This window comes from Eptatretus burgeri, chromosome 8 (assembly GCF_056783735.1).
Source record: "Eptatretus burgeri isolate ZD-2024b chromosome 8, Ebu_testis_v1, whole genome shotgun sequence".
Taxonomy (NCBI): domain Eukaryota; kingdom Metazoa; phylum Chordata; class Myxini; order Myxiniformes; family Myxinidae; genus Eptatretus; species Eptatretus burgeri.
Genome location: NC_140968.1, coordinates 74,818,084 through 74,839,979, shown reverse-complemented (window position 1 = coordinate 74,839,979; position 21,896 = coordinate 74,818,084). Strand labels below are relative to the sequence as shown.

Here is a 21,896-nt window from a genome sequence, read left to right as displayed (position 1 = left end):
TTTTTTTATATTCTTTGTCTTGTTGACATTAATAAGTAAATAATGACGGTCATACCAATCTTGTAAACTTCTGAACTTTGTTCACATATTAATGCTCATTTGCAGTGTGAATCCACTTATTACTGTATTATCAACATATTTGATAACACGATAACAATGCCTCATTAATGCATGTCAAAACATTTTTCATACTTGTGGTATCTGTGTACTCTTCCCACAACCAGTTTCACCCACAATAACCACTGTTTGGTATGCTTCGGCAAGATACAGGATGTGATTTCTGTGCTGAAACAGAAGAGAGAGAGAGAGCGAAAGAGAGAGACAGTGAGAGAGAAAAAAGCTCGGTCCCGGCAAGAAATTAAACAATTACAAACATGAGCTATTACTGAAAAAATACACAAAATAACAACAATTAAACCACTGTAACAACCTTTCAATGCAGATGACAAATCATTGATGAAGTTGCATTAAAAGGCAGTATCGACTGAAAGAATACCCCCGTAATTGAAAGATGGTCGAGTGTGAGAATACTTAAAGATACCCAAGTTTGTAGTGTCAATGACACCGAGGGCATAAGTGAATTTCCTGAAAACATCTTGGCATTGGAACTTACGATATACAAATTGCTTATACACCACCTGGGGCTAGCTAGATGCAATGCAACTCCGCCCAACTGAAGCGTCTTACACGAAACACGGGCAGCCTTTGCCTTTGTTTTTCCAATGAGAGCGCTGCGCAGGAGTTGGAGACGTATGGTGTGCTCTGCGACTCGTCAACTAACACTGTCCGTTCCTCTGCCAAGCTCGCTCCAGGAGCCTCAGCCCCTGCGGAAACAAAAAAAAAGAGAAAACATGCATTGAACATCATCTGTCCAACTCGACATAACGTTGCTTTTGACAGCCATTGTGAATTATCCTATTGTCATTATCGTTGAAGGTTAAAATCTATTCACCTGGCAATGTTTGAACATTCACCTGAGAAGGTAGAAATAACTCGGTGTTAAAAGGCGGTGGATATTTTGCCAAGGCTTGAAACATTTACTTGAACACTTTGTCACTTTTAGTGCCATCAGTTCCAATGCAGGCAAACGGATTTCAATTGTCCTCCTTTATCACACAGATTTTCAGGCAGTCAAGGAACAGAGGTTAAACTTATTTTCCCCCATTAATTTTGAAAAATTAAATGGGGGGGGGTATTGTAACCGGCTCCGTCCGTCTGTTTGTATGTCGATCCATTCGTCCCTATGTCCGTCCGTCCGTCACGGCATCTCCTCCTAAACGGTTGGGCAGAAATTCACCAAACTTGGTAGTTATGATCACCATATTGTAAGAATATGCAAGAGCAGTATCATTTTGGCCCCACCCCCTCTGTGGTGGGGTCAAAAGATCAGGAACCCAAAAATGCAATTACAGGCACATTTTTTAAAATTAAACTTTGTATATACAATCAGCATTGGGGGATGCATGATATGTTTAGTGAATATTTCGGTTTGACCTCTGGTTCATGCCCCAGGGGGTGGGGACTTAGAGTCACAGGGGTCAAAAGAGGAAAAAATTTTAACTTAAAATTTGATATTGGGTCATTCCTGGTGGAATTTTTGCCATCTCTCAACTTTGCTGCAGGTGGGAAGCATGGGGATATGCGATGACACGCCATCGACTTCACGCTAGTTTCCTCATGGAAGAGTAACATGGACAAGGCCATGACGTTGACCATGTGTTGGATCAGATCACAGTAGACTACGACTACTATTACTACAACATTTATTCCCACATTATTGCTTTTGGCGCAAGTCTTTCACTAACTGGGTGGTGAGGCCTGACGTTTGACTGAATGTGGCAGGAATTTGGAATTTGTTCAGGGTGTTGGCGGAAACTAGTCGACTCTTTGGGAAAGACACCATGGAATTTTTACCATCCTCCAAATAATATGCCAGCAGATGGGACACCCAGCTGGACATCCATCTTACGGACAGCATACTTTTTGATACAACATCCGGTCTGTGAAGCACCATCTGACAGTTTGTAGTCTGGTCAGGAATCTGACCCAGACTAGATAGCTCAAAGATAAGTGCAATACCTATGTATCATCCTTTTGGACCTCAGAGCAGCAGGAAAGGGGGAAAAATGTAAAGCAAGAAGGAAACAAATATTTAATAAAATTCAATCAAATATTTTTTCTCTTTCAGAAATCCATGATTATTTTATCATGACTTTGACTGGATGTTTCTCATTTAACCTCAAAACAGGTTATGCTGAGAAATTTTGTTTGCTACATAATTAGGTTTACTCATCATCCGACCGTTTCATAGAATTTTATTATTTGCGATAGATGTCAACCAATGGCTGGAAGAGTGGTGTAGGGAGGAAGGTTTTACATTTAGGAAGCAGTGGGAATCATTTACGGGACAAAGGGAGTGTTTCCGCAATGATGGCCGGATGTTACATAGAGAGGGGGCAGCAAGATTTGTAGTGGGAATTGAGGAAGGAATTCAGGCTTTTTTAGGTCAGCGGAGGGTGGGGAAGCTATTAAGGAAGGAACGGATGAAGTAATTTGGATAAGTAAGGCCAGGCAGGAAAATAGAATTTCATGAAGGGAAAAGTTAAATATATTCTATACCAATGCCAGAAGTTGAAATAATAACATGAAGAGCTTGAAGCCAAAGTAGACAGCGAGGAGTATGATATAGTTGCAGTGAGTGAGACATGGTTTAAGGAGGAGAGTAACTGGAGGACAGGATTAGAAGGCTACAAGGTGCATCGGAGTGATAGGAAGGAGAGAATAGGAGGAGTAGTAGCAATCTGGGTAAAGGACAGCATTGATTCAAGAGAAAGGGGTGACGTTAAGGAAAGAATAAATGTTAAGGATTCGGTATGGGTCGAGATTAGAGATTGTAATAACAGTAAGATACTGGTAGGATTCTTCTATAGGGCCCCGGGTGGGAAGGAAGAGGAAGAGGATGAAGGAGGAGTTTACATGAATAATTCAAAAGGGCAAGTGGTAAGGGAAGGGTATTGATGATGGGAGATTTTAACTTGCCAGGGATAGATTGGGTCCAGGAATAGGGAAAGGGCAGAGCGGATGAGGATTTTCCTAGTTTTTGGGGAAGTGCAGTGTTAGACCTCCTTTTAAGTAACGATCCCAATATGGTGGAGGAGGTGGAAGTTGGGGAGCATTGAGGAGCACATGACCATAACATTGTGTGGGCAAAGATTCTATTAAGGGTTCAAGTTCAGGATAGTGGAATCAGGCTATTAGGTTTCAGGAAGGTAAACCTTGAGGGTATAAGGAGAGAGTTGGGTGATGTAGATTGGAAGACTCAAACAACAGGACAATCAACTTCAGAGAAATGGGAAACTTTTGTGGACCAAATGTGGAGAGTGCATAGTAAGTACATTCCAATGAGGTGTAAATCAGAAAGAGACCAGGGTGGTTGAGCAGCGAGATATGGAACGCTATTAAGGAGAAGCAGAAGGTATTTATTAGGCTTAAAATAACAGGACTGGAGTTAGATTTATATCACTATCGTAGTAAACAGAGGCAAGTTAAGAAAATAACTCAGCAAGCCAAAAGAGAGGATGACAAGGACATGGCTAAGAATATTAAACATAATAGCAAGGCATTCTTTAAGTATATCAGGGGAAAAGAACAGGATAGGACCGGTGTGGGCCCATTGAGGAAGAGCACCGGGAGAGTGGTTAATGATGAAAGTGAGAGGGCAGGCTTATTAAACAGGTATTTTTATTCAACATTTACACAAGAACAGTCATGAGAATTGCCAATAGCTGAGTATGTATCTATCAATAAGGTGAGGAAGGTCTTTTACAGAAGATCCAGCTTGGAGTGAAGGAAGTAAAGGAACAGCTCGGTAATCTAAGAGAAAATAAGGCTCCGGGTCCAGATAATATGCACCCGAGAGTGTTGATGGAGGTGGCTGAGCAGGTAAGCGAGATGTTAACGGATATTTTCAATAGTTCCCTGGAGTCAGGACAGGTACCGGAGGATTAGAGAGTAGCAAATGTAACACCATTATTTAAGAAAGGATCCAGAGAAGAATTGGGAAACTATAGACCAGTTAGTTTGACTTCAGTTGTGGGGAACGTGTTGGAGACATTAATTAGGGACCAGTTGAGGAACCATTTACATAAATACAAACTAATTAAAGGTAGTCAGCATGTGTTTACCAAAGGTAGTTCCTGTTTAACAAATCTTTTAGAGTTCTATGAAGTAGTGTCTGATTGGGTGGATGAGGGAAAGGCAGTGGACATAGTATATCTAGACTTTAAGAAGGCATTTAATGAGGTACTACATCGGAGGTTGTGAGTGAAAGTCAGGACTTGTGGAGTGGCTGGTCAGGTAACTAATTGGATTGCAAACTGGCTTCGTGATAGGAAGCAAAGAGTGGCTGTGAGTGGGAGGATTTCTTGCTGGAAGGATGTAAGTAGCGGGTCCCTCAGGGATCAGTACTCAGACCATTACTATTCATAATTTACATCAACGATTTGGATAATGCGGTGAAGAGTTAGCTTTCCAAATTTGCAGATGACACAAAGCTTGGAGGTAAGGTGGATAGCAGAGATGGTGGTGATCAGATACAGGGCAGATTGGGCCTGACATCCGACTCAGATTGGGCAAAAGATTGGCAGATGGAATTTAACCTGAACAAGTGTAAGGTGTTGGGGATGGGAAAGAACAATGAAAATAGAGATTACAGGATGCAGGGGGTAATTTTGGAGCGTCTCACACAGGAGAAGGATCTGGGGGTGTTAATAGATACGGGAGGTGAGGAGGAAGCACAGGGCCAGGCAGCTATAGGTAAAGCAAATAGTGTTTTAGGCTGTATAAGGAGGGGGATCATTTATTAATCAAAAGAGGTGGTGTTAACATTGTACAGGAATTTAATGAGGGCCACATCTAGAATAATGTGTGCAGTTTTGGTCACCACAACTCAGGAAGGACATAGATGCCAGAGAGAGAGAGAGACAGCTCAGCACAGGGCTACTAGATTGATTCTGAGCCTAGCTCGCCTCAGCTCTGAGAAGCAGTTACGAAGAGATATGATAGAGATGTTTAAGATAATGAAAGGAATAGATAAAATAAGTGCAGATGAATTATTCAACAGAGTAAACAGTAATAGGACCAGGGGTCATAGCTTGAGAGTAAAGAAGAGGAGAGTTAAGACGGTAGCAAGGTAGGGGACTTTTACTCAAAGAGTAGTTAATGCGTGGAATGGCCTCCCTGGAAAAGTAGTGGCAGCAGAAAAAAATAGATAAGTCTAAATTAGAATCAGATAGGTCCCTGGAAGTATTGGAGCTCGAGGGGTATAGGGATGTTGATAAGACTTTTAGGTAGTTTGAACATAGATGGGTGATTGTGTGCATGTGTACGGAGTGCTGTTGGTGGGGTCTCATCAAGGGGTGTTGTGTGGTTGATTTTGTATGTTTATTAACCAACCACATGCCCCTCCCCTGAAGCGATGAAAAAACAAAATACAAAAACTACAAAAACTTAAAATAAATAAATAAATAAATAAACAAACCAACCAACCAACCAACCAAAAACCACTTGAAAAATAATAATAAATTTTGCATTTCCTTCTTTGGATCTTGTGTTGATAAATTAGTATGGTGTTGATGTCATGCAGGCATGATGGGCTGAATGGCCTCCACCTGTGTCTGATTTCCTTGTATTTGTATACAGCGTGGCCCCAGATAACGAGCCATTTTGGTTTTTTAGAATACACATGATAATGCTTACGATTATAATTCACGGAATGGTGTTTGTGTGTGTGTGTGTGTGTGTTTGTCATGCTACTCCTGCAGTTTTGGGCCGATTACATCCAGACTTGCTACATATGATCAGCATGACCTCAATTAATGGATAGTGGTGTTTCTATCTTTGCTGGTGGTCTTGGGGTGGGGGGAGATGGGGGATGCAAATTATCGATGTAAATGTGTATCGTGTAACGCCACCTCCAGGTGGGGGAGGGTATTACAAATCTCCACCATTTACAGTGGAGTATTCAGGTTAGGTCAGGTATAGGAGCATGCATCGGAGCAGCGCATAGCTGCGTCCACTTTCCGCCAGGACTCCAGGGGCCTCCGTCTGGCCATTTGTCAGGCCGATGCCTGGCCCATCCCCATCTCCTTGAGATGCCAATTAACCTGCTGCAACCATGAGGCACGTGGTCAGCCCACTGGCTTCCTCCACTCACAAGGCTCCCTCACCAAGAGAATCTGGTGAGCATGATTAGCGGCAGCAAAACGAGCCACATGTCCACACAGCCGCAGTTGATGCTCACGGACTCTGCAGGTAACAAATCTCATTTGAGTCTCTCAGCAACCGCTAGTTGGACATAAAGTCCGACCAGCAATGCCAAGGATTCTCCGAAGAGACCTGGTAGAAAAGGAATTGTCGCCATCTCAGATCCCTAGCCAGAGTCCAAGTCTCACACCCGTAGAGCAAGAATGGAAGCACTAAGGACCTGAAGACTCGGACTTTTGTCCTCCTCCACAGGTTTTGTCCTTTTGTCCTCATCCTTCGTCCAGCGCCACACCCCATGACCCAGTGAATCCATAACTCCCCAGGCAGGACCCAGACGACTACTGACCTCTGGCTCACAGCCAGCAGAGACATGAATATCACTGACAAGGGAAGTGAATCTCAACATGACCTCAACCTCCTCGCCAAAACAGGCACAGACAAGACAGCAGCATCCAACATGTCATTGAAAGCCTGGATCTTGGTTGTGAACCAGGAAACCCATACTCCCAGTGGCTCAGACTCCTCATTCAGCACCTCAAGGGCCCCCAAAAGCATATCTAGAGTCGAAGCAAAGATGACTGCATCATCTGCGAAATCAAGGTCAGAGATCTTGACATTCCCAAATGATTCACAACAGCTTGATCTCTCTGACATCCTCCCCAGAATCCAATTCATACAGTGCTGAAAAGTGTGCAGGCCAGTACACACCCCTGACAACTGCAGTAACAACTGGAAATAAGTCAGAGATGGTACCACCACATCTCACAGCACTCTCAGTACCAGAATAGAGTTCAGACATCAGATTGATCCGTTTTGATGGCACCCCACGAAGACCAAGAATCCTCCAGAGGACATCCCGATTCACTGAATCGAACGCTTTACAGAGATCAACATAAGCTGCAAGCAGCCCCTGCCGAAACTCTCATCTGCGTTCGGTGAGGACAAGAAGAGCAAGGATACGGTCAATTGTTGACCTCTTTGGTGGTCTAATAAAGCCTGACTGCTCTGGCTGCTGGTGCTCAAGCAGATGGTGGCGAACCCTACCAAAGAATTATGCGAGCAAAAACATTGCCCAACACTGAGAGCAGCATCACCCCTCGGTAGTTGTTGCAGTTTTGCGATCACCTTCCCTTTCCAGAGAGGGGCAACAAAAGGCCCCTCTTCCAGTCAGTTGGGATGACGCCTGTGTTCCAGGCAGAGCACAGAACTGCATGCAATGACACGAGTCCAGCTTTTCCACTAGCCTTGAGAAGTTAAGAATGGATGCCACAGATCCCAGGATCACAGTTGATTGGAGGGTTAGCAATAGGGATAGTAACACCCCTGACATCCGACTCGAGAGATGGTGGATCAGCCTGGTACAACCACTCAAAGTAACCGGCCCAGCGGGCTTTCACTTCGGACTCCTCTGTGAAGAGTCGACCACCCTCTGCTCTTCCTGCAGTATACTGAAGGACAGGTTTGGAGGAACGCAATGCGCAAATTCCCCTGAAAGCAGAATGAGAATCACTTGACCACAGGTGATGCTCTACTCCCTCACAGATTCCTTGCACATAGGCCTCCTTGTCCACCCTCGGCACACGTAGAGTTTTACAGGTGAACTCCCTGAACAGTTCAGCTCTGCCATTCAGCCTGGCCCTGCAACTCTCGTCAATGGTGTCCAGTGTCCCTTGAGAGACCAAATTCTTCCTCGCCCTATGGTGAGTTCCAAGACATCCACTGGCACCATCAAGGACGGTGGTCTTGAAGGCACTCCACAACTCTTCAGGATTCCCCAAAGCACCCAGACCACCCAAATCCCCACTCAGCCTGTTCGGAAACTTCTCAGCTACCCTCTCATCCTTGACGTTCCCAACATCCAGCCGAGGCTGGGATAGTATCATTCTCCTGGATTTAAGCTGCAACTTCAGAGTTGCTACAACAAGCTTGTGGTTGGTATTGGGGAACTGAGCACTCCGGTAGACCCTGCAGTTCTGGATCATTCTCCAGCGACCAGCAACAAGGACATGGTCAATCTCTTTTGCCACACCACCAGCGTTGGAATAGCAAGTACAGCGATGAGCCTGTGGGCGCTGAAACCATGAACCAGCCACCTTACGTCCATGACTTTGCGCAAAGTCGAGTAACTTGGTGCCATTCTGGTTCACAGTTCCAGACCCATGGGGACCAACACACGTCTCATAACCATCCCCATCAGTTCCTGTCGATGCATTGAAATCCCCTAAGTTGAGAAGAGTATCTCGCCTGGGGCACTGATCAACCACAGAGTCGAACGTGGCATAGAATGTGTCCTTCACAGTGAGATCACTCACCTCTGTCAGAGCATAAACAGAGACCAGAGAAATGACACCTAAGGAGTGACAAATCCTTAGTCTCATAATACACTCGTTGACCAGTGTTACCTCAATTATTAATGGAGTCAGCTTATTGGACACAGCTACAGCAACTCCTTGGGCATGGTAACCATCAGAGTGACCAGACCAATAGTCGGTGTAATCACCCGCCATGATCTCGCCGCCATTAGGTCTACGACCTCAGAGACTGCTGCAAAACCGATGTCCAAATACGAGCTCAGATGATAACAGAGACAGGTGATCATCCTCTCTTAGGGATAACACATTGCAGGCACCCACTCGAAGGGACCACCTCAGGTTAACCCAAGGAGACCGCCGTCTGGTGGACGACACCTCAACACCACCCGACACACACTTGTGCAAACTGACCCGGGAATATTACCCCGTGGTTTCCCTCCTATCATCAAAGATTGGGGGTCCTGAAGGCTTTGCCCCAATCCCGTCATATGGTGAGCTGCCCCGCGAAAATAAGCTGCACAGGAGGTACTCCCACGGAGTGGGTTTTCATTTTTTTTTGTGCTTTTCGCATGTTTTGCGGAATGAAGGGTTTTACGGTGGCCGGACTGCAAATCCTGCCACCAACCTCCTAATAAGAAGTAACCCAACTGCAGGAGGACGTTTGCAGACACAGTTGAGCACTACATATGGATGGCCGTTGGCTCACAAGGAGCTCCTCCACCCTTTGACAGGTTTTGTTTGTAATCCTGCTGGGTGTCCATATCATACACCCTCCTCACCAAAAAACCTGGTGGGGGAAACGGTTTAGTCACTGACAACCCGACCATGAAACAGGTTAGTACAGGTTTACATGATACCTGCAGCAAGTCACAGATCTAATCTGACCTGACCAAATTATATATACTAGTGCGTGCCCGTACCTACAAAAATAAATAAATAAATAAATGAATAAAACTTTAAAACCGCGTGCCAGAAACAACAACCAAACAGGCCGTTCCTTCACTCTTGCATGCCCATACATGCGTGCCCGTACGTGCGTGGCAGTACATGCAAAAAAAACAACTTTCAAACAACCACACAGGCCGTTCCTTCGCTCTCGTAAACGACAACTGAACTGGGGCATTGTGCTTATCTATAAATGCGCATAAGAAATCGATGAATTATTAGAATACAGTAAGTCATCACTATCCGGAAGTCCGTACGTTGTAACCCGTAATGGGGAACGCGCTCTAACTTGGCCATAACTTGGGAACCACTTGTCCGATTAATTTCAAACCTTTTGAAAGACAAACAAACAGAGATTGCTGGAATTATAGATAGATAGAAGATAGATACTGTGGGTGCAAAATGCCAAGCGAAGTGTCCTGTCATTGTTAACTAAATTGCACCCTTTGCCCATCGGCCACGCCTACGCAGCAACGTGTCCTGTCATTGGTTTGGTAAATAAATGGCCATAACTTGGGAACCACTTGTCCGATTAATATTGTTACGTTTGAGGGGGGGGAGGTATGCATTCAAAGGGTAATTAGGATGTTTAATTAGGTATGCCATGCTGTTCGAGTTTACCAGGATCTCGATGTAATAAGTAGTAATTCAGTGGTGATAAGTTGTCTAGTAAATGTTCATTTCTTCAAGGGGGAAATGATAAATGTCACGTAATTAGATAGGGACACGGGATAGGGTAAGTGTGTCTGCGTAAACCCCTTTTGGTATTCTCTGAAGACTGGCCGTGACGTCACAGAACAGTGCAGCGGATGGCTCCGCCCCGTGATCACGATTGGCAGAAGGCGACGGCAGTGGGCCAATAAACGGCTCGATTGGAGGTGACGAGGGCAGAAGGATAAAAAGGTTCTGTTCGGGGTCGAAAAGGAAGAAGAAGAAGATTACAACCAGAACGCTCGTGTTTTTTTTGGTGTGGAACCTGTGGCGGCAGAGAGCGTCCTGGTTGCTGTGCTGAGTCGATCGTGCTCTTGATCGTGCTCTTGATCGTGCCTGGGAGCCTTGCCGAGCCTCGTGCCTCGCTTTGGTTGGCTCTAGGGTTCTGCTGACTCGGAATACGGGGTCGGGCGGCGGGTGGACCTGCCTCCCTCTCCTGCTCGCGGCTTGGCGCGGGAGCTGATTCCCTGGCGGCTGTGGGCGGACTTGGGCCAGGACCAGGAGGTCGACAGCACCGCGGTTTCTCCTGCCCCCCCCCCTGGCGAGAGCAAGGCCGGCTCGTCCGGCGCCGATCCAGGGACAGTTGCGTCCACACTACGGTCCAGCCTGACCACCAGAGATAGCTACGTTTTGTGTGTGTGTGTGTGTGTGTGTGTGTGTGTGTGTGTGTGTGTGTGTGTCTGCTTGGCGCCTTAGAGGGATTGAGAACTGTATATTCATTGGAATTGTCTGTGTTTTTACCCACGCCCGATCCCACACCATCCCGTCGAATCGCCCCGGATCCCTCTTCTTGCCGAGTCTTGTTATTTCTGGTAAAAATTAAAAAAGGAATAAACATCATCAACTCAGTGAAAAGTGACTCGTGCCACCTTCCTCGTCCCGTTTGCGGTAGGGCGATTGAAACTGCCGTCTTTGGGTTATATAAAAATAAATCGCCTCCATTGTTTCGGCTCATTCTACGTTGGCGGGACTGTTCAAGTCCCGTGGACGTCACATTGGTGTCAGAAGTGGGATGTTCGAACCCCTCTAAATTATATACCAGGATTAAAATCTCGCCACGAATTGGAATATAAAATTATTACAGAAAAGCGCGCGAGCGCGGGAAAATTTTGGCGGGATTTTTCAAATTTAAATTAATTGGTGGCAAACGGGACTTCTGTACCATGGCGGATGTGCAGATGTTTGAGGAGGAAGGCCACGTGTCTGGCAGCGAGTCGGGGGAAGAGGGGAGAGACGGGGGTAGGGTTGGAACCTCCCCCATTCCGAGCGTGGACCGTGCTTCATCGCCTGTAACGGGGCCGGCAGTGCCGGAAACCGGTGCGATGACGATCCAGACACTGTTGGAACGTTTAATAGGGGACATGACGGTACAAATGGCAAATCAATTCGTGACACAGAGGGCAGAAATGACAGCACAAATGGAAAATCAATTCGTGACACAGAGGGCAGAAATGACAGATCAATTGAGGGTAATGGGGGTACAGTTGGGTGCACGGATTGATTTAATGAGGGATGAATTGGGGGAAAAGATGGAGAAAATGAAAACTGAGATGCAGGAGTGTGTGGATGTTAAATTGGGAGAAATACAAAGTAAATTCGAGGATAGATTGGAGGAAACAAAGGTAGAAATTACATTGGAGGGGGAAAATATACGGAAAAAATTGGTAGATAAAATTGATGCAACGAGCATTCGGGTTGATAAAGTGGATGAAAGCCTGGAACGTCATCGTGCCTGTATGGATGCTCGTATGCAGCTGCAAGTTGAAGAATGGGGAGAGCTGAGGAAGCAAGGGATGAATTTGGTGGAGGAGGTAAAAGGATTGGAGGCTCGTTTGGACGAACAAGATAAAATTATGAGCCAAGATGAAGTCTTGGATAAAGGCCTGGTAGAGCCGTCTTTTGTAAGTAGAGTGTCCGGGTTGGTTGAGGAGCAGCTACAAACTCGCGACGGAGCCTTGGAGGAGGTTGTGCGGGCCCAGAAGATCCTGCGGGAAGAGGTGAATCGGTCCATTCAACGTTTGGAACAGGAGGCAAAATTGACCCATGAGACCCTCACCACAAAACATCTTTGGCCACAGTGGGCTCCGAAATTGGATACGCAGCCACAAGGGTGTTTGATCCCTGGGCTGGATTCGGACAAGGGAGAAACTGAGAAGCGGGCCACCGTAAAAGTGATCCCCCTGGTAAATTTCGACGGGTCAGGGAGCGTTGAAGCTTTTCTGACGCAATTTGAGTGCATTTCCCGACTAAACGGGTGGAATGAGCAGGAACGTACAGGGAATTTGGTGGCAACGTTGCGGGGACCAGCCGCAGATGTGTTAAACGTGATCGCGGAGGGGATGTTGACCAGCTCCCACATTTGCGAGGCGTTGAGCCGTCGGTTTGGGTTTGCAGCGAACTGTGATCTGGTGCGGGCCCAGCTCCAGCACCGCAGATTAAAGCCGGGTGAGACAGTGCAGGAGCTGGCACAGGACATTTACCAATCAGTCAGGATCGCGTATCGGGACCTTACAGTGGAGGCGTGGGACAGACTGGCACTAGAGAAATTTTTAGCTGCTCTCCCTGACCCTGAGGTCCGAGCACTAGTGGAGTTACAGGATCCACCCACCGTTCACCGAGCGGCCGAGTGCGCGGCCAGGCTGGCCTCGTGGAGTCGGCCGGGTCGGGTTACAGAGAGGCCAGCGGTGACGATCCGACAGGCGGAGATCCAGGATCAGGGAAGGGGGCTGGGAGAAATTGGCATTACCCAAATGTTTCAGGAAATTTGCCAGAAACTGTCAAGTTTGATAAGGGGTAATTCGGTAGTTGGTGCGCCAAAGCGGCGGGGTCCAGCCCAGCCAATAGAGCAATTCGATTATGGCCGAGGGGGTCCGGAACCGGAAGAGACATTTCACCGATACTCACGGGGGCCTTTTATGGGGAGTTGTTTCCGGTGCGGGCGAAGAGGACACATGCAACGATATTGCCGGTACCCGACGATGGAGGGACCCTCCAATAGACTTTTAGACTCGGAGAGGGTGAGTCCTCCTGCTGAACCGCCAGGTCTATCCGAGATGCCCTTTCATAGGTCGGGTCCGGAGATCACTGTCGGGGGTCCGGGAGATTAGATTGGGCTGAGCATATACGGCCATGCTCGGCTGCTGAGATTGTGGCGAAGTGCCCTCCTTTGGTGAAAAAAAAAAAAAAATTGTGGGAAAATTGGCATGGGTTTGTAAGTTCTGCTGGGTTTTAGAGTGACAATCGGGACAGTGGGTAATTGGAAACAAAGCGGGCACGAGTGGCTGTCCAATGGCTGGTGCGTGGATCGGGTGAGAAGTGCTGTGTGAGTTGTTTTAAGTGAAATGTATGGTGCACACATTGTTTTTTTATTGGGCATGGTGTGGTAACAGGGAAGGTCATGGTTGGTGAAGTGTTAGAAATGCAGGTGTCACATGTAAGGCCGATGGGGTGGGGGAGTCATGTGGGTTTTGTGGGTGGGGATGATGTGCTTGTCCACAGGGATTGCTGAAGCTCACGGTGAGCGGGAATTGCGACCCCCTTCAAGGAGATTCACCACCTGGTGGCTAATGGTGACAGTGTCTGGAGGCAACTGGGAGAGGGTCTGGTTGGGCGACCAAGGCGGGTAGGACCTTGGCGACCCAGGAAGGCCAGAGGAGCCAGTGAGACCCCTTCCAGAGTGTTGTACGGGATTAGAGCTGATGGCTACCAGGGGGGTGGGAATCAAACGGAGCGGGGCGGAGAAACGTCCGGGTTGGACTAAAGCTTACCTGTGGGCATGGTTGCACCTGAGATGCCCCCATCATCTTGTGGTAACCCACCCCACGGCCATGACGGGATTTAGCCTGCATGATTAAAATGAGGACCATGACCTAGAAATGTGATGATGACCATGGTGTGAGTGTTGTGAAGATGTGTGAGTCCTACCCGATCCCGCACAACTTGACAGGTGCAGCAAGGGCATGATGTCCGCATAATTTTGGGGCAAGCAAATTTGAAAATTGGCTCCCCAGGTAACGCTGGGTCTATTAGCATCCACTGGGGGAGGCGGTCAAGTGTAAATATCCTGTGAATAGTGTCGTTAAGGCTTAGAGTAGGAATGTAAAGTATAAGTGTTGTGTTTTTGTGGAACCTTTTGTTTCCCCTCCCCAGATCACTGGAAGAGTGCTGGGCAAGAGCGATGATCCGGAGGATGGAGTGCAACTTCGCTCAGTGCTCTCATGTGATAAAATAAAATAAAAAAATAAAAAAAACGAATGATTGTTTAGGCGAGGATAAGGCCATAAGGGGGTAGTACATTAAGCAGGATAGGTAAGTTAGCTGCGACTCGCTGCCCATTGCCCCTCCTACTTTATTCCATTAGGTTAATTAGGTGTGAGTCAGTAAGTGTTAAGGCTGGTACGGTAGCGCCTGTGATATACCTTGCAGGAGCTGCGGTACCAGAGGAGGGGGCAGTGTTACGTTTGAGGGGGGGTATGCATTCAAAGGGTAATTAGGATGTTTAATTAGGTATGCCATGCTGTTCGAGTTTACCAGGATCTCAATGTAATAAGTAGTAATTCAGTGGTGATAAGTTGTCTAGTAAATGTTCATTTCTTCAAGGGGGAAATGATAAATGTCACGTAATTAGATAGGGACACGGGATAGGGTAAGTGTGTCTGCGTAAACCCCTTTTGGTATTCTCTGAAGACTGGCCGTGACGTCACAGAAGTGCAGCGGATGGCTCTGCCCCGTGATCACGATTGGCAGAAGGCGACGGCAGTGGGCCAATAAACGGCTCGATTGGAGGTGACGAGGGCAGAAGGATAAAAAGGTTCTGTTCGGGGTCGAAAAGGAAGAAGAAGAAGATTACAACCAGAACGCTCGTGTTTTTTTTGGTGTGGAACCTGTGGCGGCAGAGAGCGTACTGGTTGCTGTGCTGAGTCGATCGTGCTCTTGATCGTGCTCTTGATCGTGCCTGGGAGCCTTGCCGAGCCTCGTGCCTCGCTTTGGTTGGCTCTAGGGTTCTGCTGACTCGGAATACGGGGTGGGCGGCGGGTGGACCTGCCTCCCTCTCCTGCTCGCGGCTTGGCACGGGAGCTGGTTCCCTGGCGGGTGTGGGCGGACTTGGGCCAGGACCAGGAGGTCGACAGCACCGCGGTTTCTCCTGCCCCCCCCCCCTGGCGAGAGCAAGGCCGGCTCGTCCGGCGCCGATCCAGGGACAGTTGCGTCCACACCACGGTCCAGCCTGACCACCAGAGATAGCTACGTTTTGTGTGTGTGTGTGTGTGTGTGTGTGTGTGTGTGTGTGTGTGTGTGTGTGTGTGTGTGTGTGTCTGCTTGGCACCTTAGAGGGATTGAGAACTGTATATTCATTGGAATTGTCTGTGTTTTTCCCCACGCCCGATCCCACACCATCCCGTCGAATCGCCCCGGATCCCTCTTCTTGCCGAGTCTTGTTATTTCTGGTAAAAATTAAAAAAGGAATAAACATCATCAACTCAGTGAAAAGTGACTCGTGCCACCTTCCTCGTCCCGTTTGCGGTAGGGCGATTGAAACCGCCGTCTTTGGGTTATATAAAAATAAATTGCCTCCATCGTTTCGGCTCATTCTACGTTGGCGGGACTGTTCAAGTCCCGTGGACGTCACAATATCAAACCTTGAAAAGGCACATACTCAGGACCCCAGCAATATACCTGGCAAGTTTCAATTTAGATCCGGCCAGTGGTTGTCGAGAAACAGCGGTCACAGCCACACACACAGACACACACACATTGCTGGAATTATATATACCAGTATGCGCACGTGCGTGCGTGGCTGTACGTGCAAAAAAAAAAATAATAATAATAATAGCTTTCAAACCGCGAGCCAGAAACAACAACTACACAGGCCATACCTTCGCTCTCACGTGCCCGTACATGCGTGGCCCAGAAGTTCGCATATCGCAGTTACGATTATTCGCAATTTAATTTTAATGGCCAATTATTCATTTCGCACCAATGTATATTGCCTTTTCGCAATGTTATCGCAAAGAAAAACACAAAGAGAAGAGAAGAATAAATAAATAAATAAACAAATAACGTACGTGCAAAAAAAAAAAAAAATCCAAACAACCACACAGGCCGTTCCTTCGCTCTCGTCATCGACGACTGGATTGGGGCATTGTGTTTATCTATAAATGCGCATAAGAAATTGAGAAATTATTGGAATACACATAGTCATCACTATCCGGAAGTCCGTACGTTGTAACCCGTAACGGGGAACGCGGCTGAGGTTCTCTTCCCCATCGGCCATGCCGACGCAGCAACGTGTCTTGTCATTGGTTGGTAAATAAATGGCCATAACTTGGGAAGCACTTGTCTGATTAATATCAAACCTTGAAAAGGCACATACTCAGGTCCCCAGCAATATATCTGGCAAGATTCAATTAGATCCGGCCAGTGGTTGTCGAGAAACAGCAGTCACAGCCACACACACAGACACACACACACATTGCTGGAATTATATATACTCGTACGCGCCCGTACGTGCGTGGCTGTATGTGCAATAAAAAAAAAAAAACTTTCAAACCGCGAGCCAGAAACAACAACCACACAGGCCATTCCTTCGCTGTCACATGCCCGTACGTGCGTGGCCCAGAAGTTCGCATATCGCAGTGATGATTATTCGCAATTTAATTTTAATGGCCAATTATTCAATTAGCGCCAATGTATATTGCCTTTTCGCAATGTTATCGCAAAGAAAAACACAAAGAGAAGAGAAGAGAAGAATAAGTAAATAAATAAATAAAAAACGTACGTGCAAAAAAAAAAAATATTCCAAACAACCACACAGGCCGTTCCTTCGCTCTCGTCAACGACGACTGGATTGGGGCATTGTGTTTATCTATAAATGCGCATAAGAAATTGAGAAATTATTAGAATACACTTAGTCATCACTATCCGGAAGTCCATACGTTGTAACCCGTAATGGGGAACGCGGCTGAGGATCTCTTCCCCATCGGCCACGCCCTCACAGCAACGTGTCTTGTCATTGGTTGGTAAATAAATGGCCATAACTTGGGAAGCACTTGTCCGATTCATATCAAACCTTGAAAAGGCACATCCTCACGTCCCCAGCAATATATCTGGCAAGTTTCAATTAGATCGGACCATGGTTGTCGAGAAACAGCAGTCACACATATACATACACACACACACACACACACACACACACACACACACACACACACACACACACACACACACACACACACACACACACACACACACACACACACACATTGCTGGAATTATATATACTAGTGCGTGCCTGTAGGTGCGTGCCCGGGCGTGAAAATCAAAAAATAAAAATAAAAAATTTTCAAACCGCATGCCAGAAAGAACAACCACACAGGTGGTTCCTTCGCTCTCACGTGCCCGTACGTGTGTGACCGTACGTGCATGCCCGTACGTGTGTGCCCGTACATACAAAAAAACAACTTTCAAACCGCGTGCCAGAAACAACAACCACTCATGCCGTTCCTTCGCTCTCGCGTGTCCGTACGTGCGTGGCCGTACGTGCAAAAAAAACAAAAAACTTTCAAACAACCACACAGGCCGTTCCTTCGCTCTCACGTGCCCGTATGTGCGTGGCCGTACGTGCAAAAAAATTATATATATATATATATATTTACTTTAAAACCGCTTGCCAGAAACAACCACACAGGTTGTTCCTTCGCTCTCGTGTGCACGTACGTGCGTGACCGTACGTCTGTGCGTGGCCGTACATTCAAAAAAAACAACTTTCAAGCCACGTGCCAGAAACAACAACCACACAGGCCGTTCCTTCGCTCTCGCGTGCCCATACGTGCATGGCCGTACGTGCAAAAAAAAACAAAATCTTTCAAACAACCACACAGGCCATTCCTTCGCTCTTGTAAACGACGACTGGATTGGGGCATTGTGTTTATCTATAAATGTGTATGGGAAATCGAGAAATTTATTAGAATACATTAAGTCATCACTACCCAGAAGTAGTGCGTACCCGTGCGGAATGTTGACATCATTCCACGAATTATCGCTTTCATTGAAGTAACAACTGCTGTGATTACACACAGAGTTAATTAAAATCCAAATTAAAATCAAGTTTACCTCCCCGTCTTTGCTCGCCATGACATTTACTGCCATTGACCATTGCCACTCCTATGCCATGGTGAGGTGACAGGGTAGGATTTGTAGGAGACCTGAAAGTACAATGTCATTAGGTATTCCATGTTCGAATTGTTTTAGTTTGAAAATAGTTTAAAAAAAAAAGTTTGCAAAGCATACCACCAAATTGAGATGTATTTCGTTGGCAAGCATGTTGAGTAGAGCTGAATTCCTTAACACTTCCAAAGGCCACACCGTTTTGACAATTGTCAACAAAAAAAAGTGGTGCACTTTTTTTGATAAATTATTTTTGGAACAATTTTTCTTGAATAAATAAATAATAATAAAAATTGTCTCCATGTACACACCTTTATCTCATTAGCACCTCTTCATAAACAACATTGCTGAGGAAACGGCGCTTCTTCGTTGTTTTCCTCGTCCAGGGCAAGAATGCGGAGGCTGCTGGATCTGCCAACGTTTTGATAAATTATTAGTTTTAATGGCCAATTATTCAAGTAGCGCCAACGTATTTTGCCTTTTCGCAAGGAAAAACACAAAGAGAAGAGGAAAAACCCCGTAATGGCAAACGTGGCTGAGGTTGTCTTCCCCCATCTGCCACTCATACGCAGCAACGTGTCCTGTCATTGGTTGGTAAATAAATGGCCGCAGCAACGTGTCCTGTCATTGGTTGGTAAATAAATGGCCATAACTTGGGAAGCACTTGTCCGATTAATATCAAACCTTGAAAAGGCACATCCTCAGGTCCCCAGTAATATACCTGGCAAGTTTCAATTAGATCGGATCAGTGGTTGTCGAGAAATAGCGGTGACACACAGACACACAGACTACTGGAATTATATATATATATATATATATATATATATATATATATATATATATATATATATATATATATATATATATATATATATATATATATATCACATTTAATTTTAAGCTGTCTGTGACGTATCACCCTTTCTCGGGTTTGACGTGTGTGCATGCGCGACCAGTAACGGGCCTGAATGTTGTTAATAAAACCTTGGTGAAGTTGAGTGCATGGTGGTCGGTCTGATCGTTTGTACATCATGACATCACATTATGAAAAGCACATTTAAGTACAGTATTCCTATCCCCACGTTTTACAGTGTGGTGAGGTGTTTTGAATTTTAAGCAGTTGGTATATTTTTGGTCCATGTACCAAAGCAGGATTATTTAATTTGCCTTTACAGATAAGAGCTGTCAGTTGCCTGTACATCGCCCATATCGAGGTATGCGTCAGAAGAAGATGTTGCTGCTTGGAACAATATCACCCGAAGGGTGGGTACTCTACTAATGTAAAATAAGATGCAATGGAAAGTGGTGGTGGACGACGACGACGACGACGACGACTACTACTACTACTACTACTACTACTACTACTACTACTACTACTACTACTACTACTACTACTACTACTACTACTACTACTACTACTACTACTACTACTACTACTACTACTACTACTACTACTACTACTACTACTACTACTACTACTACACGGCTTAACAGCATTCATCCGGTTTATGCTTGTGATTTATTGCTTCAATGTGCAGAAAATCATGTGGGGCCTCCATCTGTATATTGTTACATCTCTGATAATCTGATGGATAGAAGAGTGAAGGTTGTAAAGCTGTAATTTCAACATCACAATCTATTAGTACATAACTAGTGAACAATGTACCGTTGCCGGATTCACCAGGGTATAAAAGACATAACCAATGAAGAACAAGTCACAATATTGTACCACTGGCTCAGTGGACACATAATCTGACGTCATCAGGGGCACCACGTGACTCGCACGTGACTCGCACGTGACCTTCCTGGGACGTGGTGTCGCCTTTGCATTGGATAGCGACGTCTCCCCCACATTCACAGGAACCTTGGACATCGCATTAAAAAAAAATTTGGATAAATTCCAGTCTCCAAGACCGTTTGATGTATTTTTCAATAGCCGTGCGCAGTACGCTGTGTACTAATTAACGTTACCGGTTATTTTTGGCAACCACAAACAAGTACGTACGTTTAGGGTTGTTAATTACAAAGACAGGGACAAAGGGCATTGACGGTGAAAAAGGGAAAACAACACAAGTACGAGCAGCACTCGACTAGGTAGGGGTAGGTGTAGGCCTCCGAGGGTTCGTCAGTGAACAATCTTACCCAAGGCTGCGCTGCGTGGTCAGGACAACGGACAAATCAAACAGGAAACTCATCACGAGATTATTATTATTATTAAAGGGAATTTAAAAATGAACTCACCTGGCTTCCAGAACTTTGGCGGGAAACTTCCTGATTCCATTTACAGGTAGATGGAGAATTTCGTGTCCGACTTCGCAAACACTGCAGCCGATTCAAACGTGTGTGTGTGTTCTGTGCGTGTACAGTGTGTGAACACTGCGCGTACAGTGTGTGTGAACAGTGCGTGTACAGTGTGTGAACACTGCGCGTACAGTGTGTGGACAGTGCGTGCACAGTGTGTGTGCAGTGCGTGTACAGTGTGTGGACAGTGCGTGCACAGTGTGTGTGCAGTGCGTGTACAGTGTGTGAGCGGTGCGTGTACAGTGCGTGTACAGTGTGTGAACGGTGCGTGTACGGTGTGTGCTGTGCGTGTACAGTGTGTGCAGTGCGTGTACAGTGTGTGAACAGTGCGTGTACAGTGTGTGCGGTGTGTGTACAGTGTGTGCAGTGTGTGGACAGTGCGTGTACAGTGTGTGCAGTGCGTGTACAGTGTGTGAACAGTGCATGTACAGTGTGTGTGCTGTGCGTGTGCAGTGTGTGAACGGTGCGTGTACAGTGTGTGTGCTGTGCGTGTACAGTGTGTGAACAGTGCGTGTACAGTGTGTGAACGGTGTGTGTACAGTGTGTGTGGTGCGTGTACAGTGTGTGAGCAGTGCATGTACAGTGTGTGAGCCGTGTGTACAGTGTGTGAATGGTGCGTGTACAGTGTGTGTAAACAGTGCATGTGCAGTGTGTGCAGTGCGTGTACAGTGTGTGAAAGTGCGCATAGTGTGTACAGTGTGTATGAACACTGCGCGTACAGTGTATGTGTGAACAGTGTGTGTACAGTGTGTGTACAGTGTGTGAGCGGTGCGTGTACAGTGTGCGAACAGTGTGTGTGCAGTGCGTGTACAGTGTGCATAGTGTGTACAGTGTGTATGGACAGTGCGTGTACAGTGTATGTGTGAACAGTGTGTTTACAGTGTGTGTATGAACAGTGCATGCACAGTGTATGTGTGAACAGTGCGTTTACCGTGTGTGTGAACAGTGCGCATAGTGTGTACAGTGTGTATGGACAGTGCGTGTACAGTGTGTATGAACAGTGCGTGTACAGTGTGCAAGTGGCTTAAGCACTGCGATGAAACAGTTGATAAGGAACGGCTGGCTTGGCAAGCGATTGCAAGCTTATTGGTGAATGGAACACACCGCAGTACAGTACTGTATTACAAAGATAACAACAGTTCGGTTTTTAAATTACAACATCGGACGCGTGGAATATTTACATTATAAGCGCGTTCATGG

At 46.3% G+C, this 21,896-nt stretch overlaps 1 protein-coding gene across 3 annotated transcripts in view; it reads right to left on the bottom strand.

Annotated features, from left to right (window-relative positions):
• The window catches only part of DHX35 (DEAH-box helicase 35), a 70,190-nt gene extending 49,318 nt beyond the window's left edge, over positions 1-20,872 (bottom strand). Inside the window, exons 1-3 of one of the 3 annotated variants that reach the window (XR_015061054.1) lie at positions 20,637-20,872; positions 688-824; positions 193-285 (exon numbers count right to left, since the gene is read on the bottom strand). Coding sequence is in view for 2 of the 3 variants with exons in the window: in XM_085892633.1 (XP_085748759.1) it covers positions 193-285; positions 688-824; positions 20,637-20,676 (270 nt within the window). In the remaining variant the exon portion in view is untranslated. The remainder of the gene's footprint in view (positions 1-192; positions 286-687; positions 825-20,636) is intronic. The other 2 variants (XM_085892633.1, XM_085892634.1) reach the window with 2 other exon arrangements.
• Between the last annotated feature and the right edge of the window lie 1,024 nt (positions 20,873-21,896).